This window comes from Muscardinus avellanarius (assembly GCF_963383645.1).
Source record: "Muscardinus avellanarius genome assembly, chromosome: 16".
Taxonomy (NCBI): Eukaryota; Metazoa; Chordata; class Mammalia; order Rodentia; family Gliridae; genus Muscardinus; species Muscardinus avellanarius.
The window spans coordinates 34,112,198-34,127,475 of NC_137802.1; the positions used below are offsets into that span (position 1 = coordinate 34,112,198).

The 15,278-nt window shown below is 40.1% G+C and overlaps 1 protein-coding gene across 1 annotated transcript in view; it reads right to left on the reverse strand.

Annotated features, from left to right (window-relative positions):
• Positions 1 to 15,278, reverse strand: part of APPBP2 (amyloid beta precursor protein binding protein 2) — a gene marked incomplete at both ends in the record, with an annotated part of 77,081 nt that overhangs the window by 10,847 nt on the left and 50,956 nt on the right. Inside the window, 5 exons of the mRNA XM_080713481.1 lie at positions 4,059 to 4,183; positions 5,056 to 5,161; positions 5,240 to 5,307; positions 6,032 to 6,121; positions 12,779 to 12,947. Coding sequence (XP_080569607.1) covers positions 4,059 to 4,183; positions 5,056 to 5,161; positions 5,240 to 5,307; positions 6,032 to 6,121; positions 12,779 to 12,947 — 558 coding nt within the window. The remainder of the gene's footprint in view (positions 1 to 4,058; positions 4,184 to 5,055; positions 5,162 to 5,239; positions 5,308 to 6,031; positions 6,122 to 12,778; positions 12,948 to 15,278) is intronic.

Sequence of the window (15,278 nt, forward strand, 5' to 3'; positions counted from 1 at the left end):
TTAGGAGGCTGACAGGAGGATCACAGGTTTGAGGCCAGCCTCAGCAACTTAAGTGAGGCCCTGTTTAAAAAAAATTTTTAAAAGGGCTGAGGTTGCCGGGTGTGGTGGCGCACGCTTGTAATCCCCACACTTGGGAGGTGGAGACAGGAGGATCGCGAAGGTTCGAAGCCAGCCTCAGCTGGCTTAAGAGACCCTGTTTCCAAATAAAAAATATAAAATAGGTCTGGGAGTGTAGCCCAGAGGTAGAAGGCCCCTGGGTTCCATCCTCAGTATCCCCCACCCCCCCGCAAAAAGGGCTGAGGTATAGTATAGCTCAGAGGTAGACTGTCCCTGGGTTCAATCCTAAAAAGAGAAAGTGTCTAAAAATAATTTATCTCCGGGCATGTGGTGCACACTTGTAATCCCAGCATTTGGGAAGCAGATACTGGAGGATAGTGGTTCACAGACAGCCTCAGCTACTTATTGAGGTCCTTCACAACTCAGTGAGACCCTGTTTCAAAAATAAAGAATAAAAAATGGGGCTGGGGGTGTAGCTCAGAGGTAGAATGCCCTGGGTTCCATCCCCAGTACCGCAAAATAAATAAATAAATAAATAAATAAATAAATAAATAAATATAAAATCTACCATTATTCTCTTAACTCCATCTACTTTATTCTTAACAGCAGTATTCTTACCTGACATGTTTGGTTATTTATGACCCAACTTACAGTGAAACAGAATATAGGTTATTTTTCCATTTTATCTGTCAGTTCCTTTAAAAAAAAAATTCTTTAGTTCCTATCACCCATCTTTTTTTTTAAAGTACAGAATTGAACCCAGTACCTCCTAGGTACAACCCTCCAGCCCTATGTTTTATTCTTTATTTTGAAACAGGATCTCACTAAGTAGCTGAGGCTGGCCATGAACCAGTGATCCTCCTGTCCAGCTTCCCAAGTACTGGGACTACAAATGTGTGCTACTACGCCCAGCTCCTATCACCCATCTTTAAGTAATCCTAAATTTTCTTAAATTTATCTTTAAATTCACTATTTCCTGCTAGTTGTTACTAATCTGCTATTTAACCTGTCTACTGAGTTTTAATGCTAATTAATATTTTCTACTTCTAGCTACTCATTTTGCTTTTATTTTTATTTATTTATATTTTATTTTTATATTTTGGTGGTACTGGAGTTCCTGGAAACTCTTCTACCTCCGGGCTACATTCCCAGACCTATTTTTATATTTTTATTTGGAAACAGGGTCTCTTAAGCTAGCTGAGGCTGGCTTCGAACCTGCGCGATCCTCCTGTCTCCGCCTCCTAAGCGCGGGGATTAAAAAAGCGTGCCCACCATGTCCTGCTCATTTTGCTTTTATAACAGGTCTTTTCTTATTAAGATATAATTCATATGCTATACAGTTCGCCCATTTAAAGCATACAAGTATTCTTTTACATGTTCAGCATTGCACAGCCATCACCACAATCAGTTCTAGATATTCTCATCACCTCAAAAGGAAAACCATTGGCCGTCACTCCCCTGTTTCCCTCCAACTCCCCAGCCTAAGCAACATTCATTTACTCTCTGTCTGTAGATTTGCCCATTCTGGACACCTCATGTAAATGAAATCATAGGAGATGTGATTCTATGTGACTGGCTTTGTTCACAAAGCACAAAGTTTTCAAGTATTCAGCCACTGTAGCAGGTATCAGTTGTTTTATTTTAAAATCTAAGCTGGGTGCAGTGGTGTGCACCTCTGTCCATGGAAGGCTGAGGCAGGAGGATCGCTTGAGCCCAGGATTCCAACCCAGACTGGGCAACACAGTAAGACCACTTTAAAAGTAGAAGGAAAAAAACCACCAAAAACCCAAACTGCTTTTCCCCCTTCATTTTCCCTCTAAAATATTGATTTCCTCTTTATGTCAGGGCTGGCAATCTTTAAGGGGCCAATAAAAAATATTTTAGGTCACTTTTGTCATGAAAGCATCCATAGGATATAGCTGAATGAACATGCTTGGCATTTTCCAGTAAAATTTTATTTTGCCTGCAGGCCATAGTTTGCCACCCATTATATAGATAGATAGATAGATAGATACACACACACACACACACACACACACACACACACACACACACAGTGCATGTGCATGCACATGCGTGTGTGTATGTGTTTACTGGGGATCAAACCCAGGGGCATTCTACCTCTGAGCTACACCATCTAGTTCAATTTCTATTTTTTCGTTTGAAACAGGTCATCGCTATGTTTTTCAGAGTCTCACTACTTGCTAAGGCTGTCCTCGAAGCTGTGATCCTCCTGTCTCAGCCTCAGGCGTGCACTATCACACCTGGCTTCATTTTATATCTTTAATCATTAAAGAATACACATTACCAAAATAATTTTGTTAACTAAAATTCTCAGGGTTCTAATAATGTTCATGCTATCTATTGATCCTTATTCCCAGAAGGAATGTTTTCTTTATATATTTTATAACTTTTTTTTTTGCGGTACTGGGGATGCAACCCAGGAGCATTCTACGTCCGAGCTACACCCCAGCCCTATTTTTTATACTTTATTTTGAAACATGGCCTCACCGAGTTGCAAAGGGCCTCACTAAGTAGCTGAGGCTGGGTGCGAAGCCAGATTGTCCTATTTCAGCTTCCCAAATGCTGGGATTACAAGCCTGAGCCACCACGCTTGGTTTATTTTGTAACTTCTAATGGTGGTTTCATTCTAGGCAGAGCTAACCGTGTATGATTTGGGCTGATACTTTCGTATTTTCTTCCAGAAGGCACCTTAGGAGAAATAGCAGCTTTCCAGTACTCTTTAATGCTCTCCAGTCTGTGAGATGCCCAGCCTCCAGGTGTAGGTACTACGTTCTCCTGTTGTTCTGGTTAGATGCAGAATGTCCCCTCAAGAGCCATTCCTTAATATTCAGGGCTGATAGAGCCGTCCCTCCCTCCCTCCCTCCCTCCCTCCCTCCCTCCCTCCCTCCCACTTCTGCCTCCTCCACTGAGAGCGAAGCCCTGTGCTCTTCCTCTCTCCGCTTCCCGCCACCATGCCCTGAGGTCAGTGGTCTGCAGCCTCACACGAACTGATCTCAAAATGGCCAAACTGAGCAAACAAATTGTCCTTCCTCTTCCAAACTGTGATCAAATAAATCTCCTTCCTCTACTTTGTGTGGTCAGATTTTTAGATCACAGCAGTGAGAATGCTGACTAGCCACCTATGAAGATCCTTTCCTTAGTTAACTGTAAACCCAAGCTCAAATGAATCAAGTTTCCTTGTCACCTCTCTGCCACGAGACTTTTCATCCCCAGCTTGTCTTCTTTTTCTTTTTCTTTTTTTTTTTTTTTTTTTGCAGTACTGGGGATTTAACCCAGGGGCATTCTACCTCTGAGCTACACACCAGTCCTATTTTTTATTCCTTAGATTGAAACAGAGTCTTACTAAGTAGCTGAGGCTGGCTGCGAACTTGTGATCCTCCTATCTCAGCCTCCCAAGTACTGAGATTACAAGTGTGTGCCACCACGCCCGCCTCAGCCTGTCTTTTTCCTAAGGGTACATACCGCCTTGATTCTGGCTTATGTGAGATTTCAGTTATAATTCATGATCTACTATAGGCTAAAAAGTCTTATAAACCCCAATTTATTATGTACCAAGGGTATCCATTATTAGTATCCACATGAGTGCTGGGGATTTCCTGTCATTTTTGTAAGCTCAGTTACTAAAGGGGTAACTATTATATTTTATTCAGTATTTCTGTGGAATCTGAGCGAGACATTTTTAGGTTATTAAGTCTGCTATATAGCCAGAGATTACTATAGTAATCAAAACACTGACAGAAATCAACAGAAGTCATAGTCTACACAGATAATAATACACGAGTCTCAATACTAAACTACACAAAGTCTAAATAAATGGCTATAAATGGGTATGATTTTTAAATGACTTAAAATATTTTAGGTATTCTCTTACAGCCCTAGGAAGACTAATTTAATCGCTAAAGTATATTAAATACTACTGTATTAGAGAAAAAGAAAGCAGTATTTAATTCTTCACTGAAAAGGAATGTGGAACTTACAGAGCATTGTCAAATTTCCCAGAGCTATACTGATGAACATAAGAAGAATAAGCCAAGTCTTCATGAGCTGTTGCTACATGGATATTTTTGCCACCAAACACTGACTGTCGAATGTCAAGGGCCGCCTGAAAGAGTTATAAAAATATTTAAATATTTAATACTGTAGACTTAACAAAACACCACCTAATTTATCTTAAACATTTTCCTCATTTATATACCCAACCCCACAAATTTTCAAAGCAAGAAAACACCTGTAATCCCAGTACTTGAGAGGCTGAGACAGGAGGATCAGAAGTTCGAGGACAGCCTCAACAAGTAGTGAGACTTTCATCACCTAGCAAAACCCTGTTTCAAAAATAATAGAAAATAGGGCTGGGGGTGCGGCCTGGAGGCAGAAAGTGCTGGGCTCAATCCCCAGTACCCCCCAACATAAAAGTTAAGTAATCACAGTAGAACATCAAAGTCTGCTAGAAAGCCTAAGTTTGTGAAGGAGTCTGACTTAAAAAGGCAATGGTTTAATAATAATCATATCTTTCCTATGTTTTAGAATCACTCTAGTGTTTTTTCTCTACATCCTTCTATAAAACTGAACTTGTAAAATCAAGAATACATGCTCTGGACCCATGGCACAATATACCATTTACCTGAGAGTAACCAGGAGGCCTGAAATTCCTATTACCACTTGCTAATAAAAATGCAGCTCTATTGACACCCACTAGATTAATTATAATAAGCCAACATCTGAGCAAATAAAATACATAAAAGTACTCCTAAGTATGGGATCAAAACCCAATAATTCTTTCCTTTAATTCTCTTTAATTTCTAAAATATTAATGTTTAAGCCTGTTAGGTGCTACTTGGTAAGATAATGAAGTTCCCACAAGAGGGAGGAAAGGCTCATAGAGTTATTTTTAAATAGTGATTTATATACCATGAACAAATACAGGTCAGCAAGTCAATTTATGTGAAAAGAAGAAAAGGGGAACCATTAACATACCTGATAAATTGCAACAGACTGACAGATATTATCTACATTGAGTAAGTAGAACCCATAATCTAGCAGTGTATCAGAATATTTTGGGTGTTTGGATCCAAAATGATCCCTATAAAAAGATATGAAACTATTAGGATGTAATGCAGAATGACAATTAAAAATAGTATTTTTAATAACAATCACCTACCGTGCCAAGTACACTGCATGTTTAATTAACTGTTCTGCCTTCTTAAATTCACGTTTTACTACACAAGCCTAAAGACAAAGTGAAAAAATGTTAAAACTCTCAAACATTTGTTATGGTAATAATGTAAGTATAGTTCATATATTCTGACTATAATAGTAAAAAAAAAAATTCTTCAAAAATAAAAAAGTTGTTCCTATTTGGTTCTAGTTGTAATTTCTTTCCTTCCAAGTATATGATAACTAAGATGTTAAAAACTAGGTTAACTTGCTGGGCATGGTGGCTTAGGAGGCTGAAACAAGAGGACTGCGGTTTAAGGACAGCCTCAACTACTTAGTGAGACATTGTTTCATTAAAAAAATATAATAAATAAATAAATAAATAAATAAATAATAGGCTGGGCTGTAGCTTGGAGGTAGAATGCTCCTGGGCTCAATCCCCAGTATTACGCAAAAAAAACAAAAACAAAAACAAAAACAAACAAACAAAAAAAACCACTAATACCAAGCATTCTGGCACATGCTTGTAATCCTAATACTTGGGAGGCTGAGACAGGAGGACAGGTTCATAGACAGCCTCAGCTACTTAAGTGAGGCCCTCTGCAATATAGCGAGACCTTGTTTCAAAATAAAAAATAAAAAATAGGGCTGGGGGTGTAGCTCAGAGGTAGAATGCCCCTGGGTTCCATCCCCATACCGCAAAAACAAAAGCAACAACAAAAAAACTAGGTTAACTAAAATTTAAAGTGTGATAAATCCTGTAATTTGTTTAATAATTCTAACATTGTATTCATACCTTAGAAGCTTGTCTTAAAACATCCACCACAACTTTGACTGGTAAGCCTGCTGTAATTTCTTTCATTGCCTCAATGCACCATTTGTATGCCTAAAAAATATTTTTAAATAGAATTGTGATAAATCAAATTGACAGTACTTAACAAAATGACTGCAAATTTTTCCTATGAAGATATCAAGTATTTGAATAAGAACACACACAGAGCCGGGCATGGTGGTGCATGCTTATAATCCAAGTACTTGGGAGGCTGAGATAGGAGAATCTGGGTTCGCAGCCAACCTCAACTCCTTAGACCCTGTTTCAAAAGAAAGAATTAGAAATTGGGATAAGACTGGGCGTGGTAGCGTACGCTTGTAATCCCTGCGTTTAGGAGGCTGAGACAGGAGATTGCACAGGTTCGAAACCAGCCTCAGCTACTTAGTGAGGCTCTCAGCAACTTAGTGGGACCCTGTTTCCAAATAAAGTACAAACGAGGTCTGGGAGTATAGCCTGGAGGTAGAAAGCCCCTGGGTTCCATCCCCAGTGCCACCAAAACCAAACCAAACCAAACCAAACCAAACCAAAACAAAACAAAACAAAAACAAGAGATTCCTGCCGGGCGTGGTGGCGCCCACTTGTAATCCCAAAATTTGAGAGGCTGAGACAGGAGGATCGTGGGTTTGCAGCCAGCCTCAACTACTTAGTGAGGCCCTTTGCAACTTAGTGAGACCCTGTTTCAAAATAAAGAATAAAAAATAGGGCTGGTGGTATAGCTTGGAGGCAGAATGGCCCTGGGTTCCATCCCCAGTATTACAAAAATAAATAAATAAACAAATAAATAAGTAAGTAAGTAAATAAATACTAAAAAAAAAAAAAAAATTGGGCTAAAGGTGTAGCTCAGAGGTAGAATGCCTTTGGGGGTTCAATTCCCAGCACCACAAAATCTATAGCCTTTCTGAGTCACAACTTGTGGATATGTGACACATACTCAGAAAATATAGGACATGCCTCTTTAGCCCAGAAATCATTGCACATATCATTTCCTCTGCTTTAAATATACAACACTTTCCTTTAACCTCTTAACTCACCTAATTTGTCTTTCAAGTTGCTGCCCTCTCTAGATATCCTGTCTTTACTTCCCCTACTTACTATTTTATACTTTGCTGCCTGTTTAGCTGAGTGCTTATTTTGGTGCCAGCTACTGCTCAAAATGCTTTTTATGGGCATTAGTACATTTAGTTGACATAACAGCCCCATGAGAGATATGCTGTTATTATGGAAAACAAAGGTGCAGAGAGGTTAAGGGCAGGCAATGAGCTACCACTGAGCTATGTAGTGGGAAGCAAAACAAGTGCCTTTCTTCTCATATTGACCAACAAGAGGAGAAAAGACAATGGCAAAATAAATTCTTTTGGATAGCAATAACTGTTATAAGGAAACAAAGCCAGCAGGAGACAGTGAACACTCCTAGAAATCCCAGCTACTCAGGAGAAGGCAGCAGGAGGATTACAAGCTTGAGACTGGCCTGGGCAACTTAGTGAGACCCTAACTAAAAATAAATAAATAAATAAAAAATAAAAAGAAATGAAGGCAGGAGATATAACTCAGTGGTGGATCACTTCCCCAACATGTATGAGGCCCTGGGTTCAAGCCCAGATACTGGATTGTGGTGGGAAAAAAAAAAGAAAACAATTTTATGAAGGAATTATAACAGATAAAAGTATATTAGAGAATTACAATTTATTCTCTTATCCAAGTTTCCTTTTCTTCCATTTCACTTAAGAAACTGTTCAGAGGTATTGAATTAAAAAATGAGAAAAAAGCTATTTAACTCACTGTAAATTAGGTAAAAAGACCTGTTCTACAGCTAAGTATACTGGGGCACTCCTGTAATCGCAGTACTTGGAAGGCTAAGACAGGAGACTACAGCTTTGAGGACAGACCTAGCAGTGTAGTGAGGCTTTCAGCAATTTAGAGAGATCCTGCTTCTTACATTTTTCCCATGGGCATTTGACCTCCAAGCTACACCCCCTGCCCTATTTTTTTTTTCTTTTTTCTTTTTGGTGGTATTGGGGGTGGAACCCAGGGGCTTTCTTCCATGGGCTATACTCCTAGACCTATTTTATATTTTATTTGCAAACAGGGTCTCACTAAGTTACTGAGAGCCTCACTAAGTAGCTTAGGCTGGCTTCAAACCTGTGTGATTCTCCGGTCTCAACCTCCCAAGTGCGGAGATTACAAGCATGCGGCACCATGCCCTGCTTTTATTTTGAAACAGGATCACACTAAGTTGCAGAGGGCCTCACTAAGTAGCTGGGGCTGTCTGTGAACTGTGATCCTCCAGTGTCAACCTCCCGAATGCTGGGATTACAAGCATGCGCCAGCATGCCTGGCTCATATTATATTTTTTATTTTAAAACATGATTTCACTAGATTGTGGAGGGTCGTACTCAGTTGCTGGGGCTGGTCATGAACCTGCTATGCTCCTGTCTCTGCCTCCCACATACTGTGATTACAGATAGGCACCACCATGGGGGCTGGGAAGCATCTCCGATGTAGAACGCCCCTGGATTCAATTCTTGTATCACAAAAACAAAGCAAAACCTGGTTTTGTTTTTATTTTGTTTTACTTAGTATTTAACATACTAAATGCCGGGCGTGGTGGTGCACGCGTGTAATCCCAGCATTTGGGAGGCTGAGACCCGAGATCGCGGTTCGCGGACAGCCTCAGCTATATTAAGTGAGGCCCTCTGCAACTCAGAGAGACCCTGTTTCAAAATAAAGAATAAAAAAATTGGGCAGGGGGTGTAGCTCAGAGGTTGAATGCCTCTGGGTTCCATTCCCAGACCCGCAAAAAAACAAAAACAAAAACAAAAAAAACAAACAAACAAAAAAAACCCAAAAAACTGAAAGAAAGAAAAAGAAACTAACATACTAAATATTCTGCTTTTGTTCTAAAGTAGTAAGGTAAACTCTTTAGAACTATGGTAGACTGTAATACCATTTTTAACATTCACTGTACTATTCTTTTCCCCAACTTATCTGCGAAGGACATACTTCCCTTCAAACCAAGACAAGTGAGGGGCTGGAGGTATAGTTCAGTTCAGTGCCAGAGAACCTGCTATCTCAGTACTTGGGAGGCGGAGACAGGAGGATCCTAAGCACTAGACCAGTCTCAGCAATAGAAGACTACTGCTTCAAAATAAATAAATAAAGCCAGGAGTGATGGCGCACACTTGTAATCCCTGTGCTTGGGAGGCTGAGAAAGGAGGATGGCGCAGGTTCGAAGCCAGCCTCAGCTACTTAGTGAGGCTCTCAGCAACTTAGTGAAACCCTGTTTCCAAATAAAACATAAAAATAGGTCTGAGAGTATAGCCTGGAGGTAGAAAGCCTCTGGGTTCCACCACCAGTACCACCTAAATAAATAAATAAATAAATAGCCAGTGATGACTCAGAGGTATAATCTCCAGAACCAAAAAGAGGTGTGTGTGTGTGTGTGTGTGTGTGTGTGTGTGTGTAGACACACACACACACACACACACACACACACACATATAAATAAATCACAAATGACATGTGTCATTTCTGGGAAAGTTAGCAGTACTTCCCATGTCCATAATTCTGTCCCTGCTCAAAGGCTTATAATATTCCAGAAAAATGTGCTAAAGTAGATCTTTATCAAAGTTTAGATATAGTTTTTTTGGGTACTGGGATTGAACTCAGGGGTATTATTTTGAAACAGGGTCTTACTAAGTTGCTGAAGGTTTTGCTAAGTAAGGTTTTGCTGAGGCTGGCCTCAAACCTGCACTCCTCCTGTTTTAGCATCCCAAGTACTGAGATTACAGGGATGTGCCACCAGGCCCAGCTTAGCTATCCTGTTAAGTACAACTATAGTCATCCCAAACATAAGCAAGAAATATTTGTTAAAGCCAGGTGTGGTGGTACATGCCTGTAATTCCAGTACTTGGAAGGTTGAGACAGGAGGATTGCAGGTTCACTGTCAGGCTCAGCTACATAATGAGGCCCTCTACAACTCAATGAGACCCTGTTTCAAATTAAAGAATAAAATAAAATAGGGCTGGGAAGTGTAGGTCAGAGGTAGAATGCCCCTGAGTTCAATCCCCAGCCACCCCCCAAAAGAACTGTCACAAACCACTGCTGTTTGTGACTGATGCTGCCTCAGAACAGCTAATAAAAAGTTGGTGATAATTCATTATGCTATATCCTAAAAATTTACATAGTTTCCTAGAGATCAATGAAGCATTTATTTATTTATTTAAATAGTAGGATTACATGCATGTACCACCATGTCCAGCTGGATTTACTTATTTATAAATAAATTATCCAGGAAACAATAGACTTGAACATTCCTCATGAAAGTGCTGAGAGTGCACAGATCATAAGTAAGGAACAGTATAAATCCAAATGTAGAAAGAAATGGTAATTAAATTCTAACAGCCTAGAAAAAGACAAACAAAATAGAAAGTGTTGAGTAAAACACACTTGAGTTAAGAATGGCAACAGACAACGGAGCATGGCGGTGCATCCTTATAATCCCAGTATTTGGGAGGCTATGACAGGACTGAAGATTTGCAGCCAGCCTCAGCTACTTAGTCGGGCCCTCCAAAACTCAGTGAGACCCTGTTTCAAAATAAAGAAGAAAAAATAGGGCTGGGGGTGTAGCTCGGAGGTTGAATGTCCCTGGGTTCCATACACAGTAATGCAAAAAAAAGAAAGAAAGAAAAAGTGGGGCATCTAGGAACTTTTAAGACAGACATTAATTCTCAATCTGATGTTTACCTCCCTCTTACTTTCAGTGAAGTGAGCTATGCACAAAAAACTTCTGAGTGGGGTCCTTTGTTTTTGGTATGGAAAATTGGAACCCTTACTGCACAAAGGGGCAGCAAAACAATCCATCAACAAAACAAGCTCAGCAAATATAGGAACTCAAGATCAACAATAACAGCCGGGCATGGTGATGCACGCTTGTAATCCCCGCGCTTGGGAGGCAGAGACAGGAGGATCGCACAGGTTCGAAGCCAGCCACGCGCGCTGGCTTAGGAGACCCTGTTTCCAAATAAAAATGTAAAAATAGGTCTGGGAGTGTAGCCCGGAGGTAGAAGGGTTTCCAGGAACCCCAGTACCACCAAAAAATCAACAATAACAAGGAGTATATACACAAACTCCTGAAAACATGCAAGCATGCTCATAAAGATTTCATATAGCCAGGCGTGGTAGAACACACTTGTAATCCCAGTACTTGGGAGGTGGAGACAGGAGGCTTGCAGGTTTGCACCCAGCCTCAGCTACAAACACAACGTAGTGAGGCTCTGTTTCAAAATAAAAAATAAAAAATCGGGCTAGGAAGTGTAGCTCAGAGGTGGAACACTCCTGGGTTCAATCCCCAGTACTGAAAAAAAAAAAAGAGGATTTTATATTTTGCCGGGACTGGTTGCATATATGCCTATAATCCCACTACTTGGGAGGCTGACCCTGGAGGATCACAGGTTCGAGGATAGCCTCAGTAAAGTAGTGAGATTATCAGCAACCTAGCATGACCCTGCTTTAAAAAAAAAAAAAAAAAAAAAAAAAAAAAAAAAAAAAAAAAAAAAGCTGAGTATAGCTTGGAGGTAGAATGACCCTGGTTTTGATTCCTAGTATAAAAAAAAAAAAAAAAAAAAAGATATTTTTTATAGTTTTACATGTTGGTTTGATATGGGGGGAGTACTGGGGATTGAACTCAGTGGCATTCTACTTCTGAGCTACACCTCCAGCCCCCCTTTTTTATTTTGAAACAAGGTCTCACTGAGTTGCTGAGGCTGGCCTCCAATCTGTGATCTTCCTGTCTCAGCCTCCAAAGTACTAAGATTATAGGCTATTTATTCTTGGCTACTGTGTTATATTTAAAAACCATTTCACTGCCGGGCGTGGTGGCGCACGCTTGTAATCCCCGCGCTTGGGAGGCAGAGACAGGAGGATCGCGCAGGTTCGAAGCTAGCCACGCGCGCTGGCTTAGGAGACCCTGTTTCCAAATAAAAATGTAAAAATAGGTCTGGGAGTGTAGCCCGGAGATAGAAGGGCTTCCAGGAACCCCAGTACCACCAAAAAAAAAAAAAAAAAAAAAAAACCATTTCACTGCCGGGCGTGGTGGCGCACGCTTGTAATCCCCGCGCTTGGGAGGCGGAGACAGGAGGATCGCGCAGGTTCGAAGCCAGCCGTGCTGGCGCAAGAGACCCTGTTTCAAAAATATAAAATAGGTCTGGGAGTGTAGCCCGGAGGAAGAAGGGCTTCCAGTAACCCCAGTACCACCAAAAAAAAAAAAAAAAAAAAAAAAAAAACAAACAAACAAAAAAAAACCATTTCACATATATTCCTTTCATCTAATTTAAAAAATTCCATTACAAGCCAGGTTTGGTGGTGCACACTTGTAATCCTAGCGCCTGGGAGGCTGAGACAGGAGGATCGCACAGGTTCGAAGCCAGCCTCAGCTATTTAGTGAGACTCTCAGCAGCTTATTGAGGCCCTGTTTCCAAATAAAAATATAAAATAGGTCGGGGAGGATAGCCCAGAGGTAGAAAAGTCCCTGGGTTCCACCCCCAGTACCACACACACACACACAAAAAAATTCCAATACAAGTATATACTGTGTGAAGTAATTCTACTATGTAAAAGTGGTATTTTAAGACATGTAAGAGCAAATTACTTGACCTCTCCTCTCTTTAAATAGGCACGTACTGGTCACAATGATATATACCTAAAAACACTTACCTCATCATAATGACTTTTTGCAAATAGGAGTGCACACAGTTCTCCATAAAGTGCAGCCTTGTTTGCTTGCTGGCCATGTTTTGACAATTTATCCATATATGTTTGAGCTAACTTAAATGTTTCTTCACCCAAATGATATTTGCAGTTTCCATTTCGTACATGAAGCAACCTGGAAAACACAAGTAACAGTCCTCTTAAGTCTGGTATTTCCAACACAGTGGACTTGATAACCTCTTACAATCACTATGTAGCTCCTATGTGACATAAGATAGATGCAATAAATGAGGCAGCATTAGGAAAAGTTGGCCCATACTGGGACTCATTAATGCATATAAGTACAGAACATGCTCTTCCAAAAAAGATTCCTGTATTTAATCTCATTCAATTTTGATTCATCTTCTCTAAATATTTTGTACTTTGTGTACATCTAAAAAAATAATTTTAAGCCAGACATGATGGCGCACACTTGTAATCCCAGCATTCGGGAGGCTGAAATAGGAGGATCATAGTTCGCAGACAGCCTCAGCTACTTAGTGAGGACCTCTGCAACTCAGTGAGACCTTGTTTTAAAATAAGGAATAAAAAATAGGGCTAGGAATGTGGCTCAGAGGTAGAATGCCCCTGGGTTCCATTCCCAGTACGGCAAAATAAATAAATAAATAAATAAATAAATAAATAAATAAATAAACAAACAAATAAATAAAGTCATTTTGTTCCTAATTAAAACATAAGAAAACCTGGCAAAGAAAGCCAGAAATAGTGGCACACACTTGTAATCCCAGCTACTCTAGAGGCGGAGGCAGGAATACAACCAAAAAAAATTTTAGCTGGGCATGGTGGTGCACACTTAAAATCCCAGTACTTGGGAGGCTGAAACAGGAGGATTGCAGGTTCATGGACAGTCTCAGCTACTTAGTGAGGCCCTCCACAACTTAGTGAGACCCTGTTTAAAAATAAAAGAATGGAACCGAGCAGTCTTGTAATCCTAGCATTTGGGAAACTGAGACCAGAGGATTGAGGTTCGCAGACAGCCTCAGCTACTTAGTGAGGGCCTCTGCAACTCAGTGAGACCCGGTTTCAAAATAAAGAATAAAAAACTGGGCAGGGAGTGTAGCTCAGAAGTCGAATGCCCCTGGGTTCCATCCCCAGACCCTCAAATAAAATAAAATAAAATAAAAAGGTTGAATACCCCTGGGTTTAAATCCCAGTATTGAAAAAAAAAATCAACTTTAAATACTATTGGTCCATCACTGCCTTCTATACTAATTTTTAGTATAACTGTTTAACATTTGATCAGTTACCACTGATTTCATGATGTTTAATAAAATGCTCATTTTTTATTAAGTTCACTGAAAATAGCCATAGTTATCTACTTCACCTTTATCCTATGTGGTGAAAAATAAAGTTCTTCTTGCCAGGCGTGGTGGCGCACGCTTGTAATCCCCGTGCTTGGGAGGCAGAGACAGGAGGATCGCGCTGGTTCGAAGCCAGCCTCTCTGGCTTAAGAGACCCTGTTTCCAAATTAAAAAAATATAAAATCGGCCTGGGAGTGTAGCCTGTCGGTAGAAGGGCTTCCAGGAACCCCAGTACCACCAAAAAAAAAAAAAAAAAAAAAAAAAAAAAAAATATATATATATATATATATATATATATATAGAGAGAGAGAGAGAGAGAGAGAGAGAGGGAGAGAGAGAGAGAGTTCTTTATACAAAGAAACTGTACAGCCAGGACAATTTAATGATACTTAATAGTAGCAAAATGCTTTTGATTAGACTAAACTCTAGAAACTCTAGATAGCAACAGCCTGTAAATCTATACAGACTATAAAAGACAGGACTTTTACAGTCTATATAGTGTTAAGACTGGACAAATAACATCTTTATTATAATGAAGGATTGAACACTGTCAGGCTCAAACAATGTTCTCTACATAAAGCTAATACAATTTTCTGAAGATGCTCAGCTCAAGAGGGAACAAAGATATAAAAAAAAAAAAATCAAAAGAACACCAAGTGGCCAAGTATGGTGGTGCACACTTGAAATCCCAGTACTTGGGAGGCTGAGACAGGAGGATCAAAAGTTTGCAGGCAGCTTCAGCTACTTAGTAAAGGCCTCTACAACTTAGTAAGACCCTATTTCAAAATAAAGAATAAATAGGGCAGGGAATGTAGCTGGAGGTAGAATGCCCCTGAATTCAATTCCCAGGTCTTCAAAAAAAAAAATAAAAACAAATGAGGAGTGCTGTGGCACATGCCTCTGGTCCCAGTGCCTGGACAGCTGAGGCAGGAAGACTGCAGGCTTGAGGTCAGCCCTAGCGCCCTAGCAACCTAGCAAGACCTTGTCTCAAAATAAAAATAGACTGTGGGTATAAGCTCAGTGGTAGTGTCCCTGGGTGGTGGTAATGTTAAGAGGTAGAGGAGGAGAAGAAAATTAACATCTTCCCATGATTTACCATACTAGTTATCTGGATTTTAGAAGAGAATAAAGCCCTTAAGCAAAAT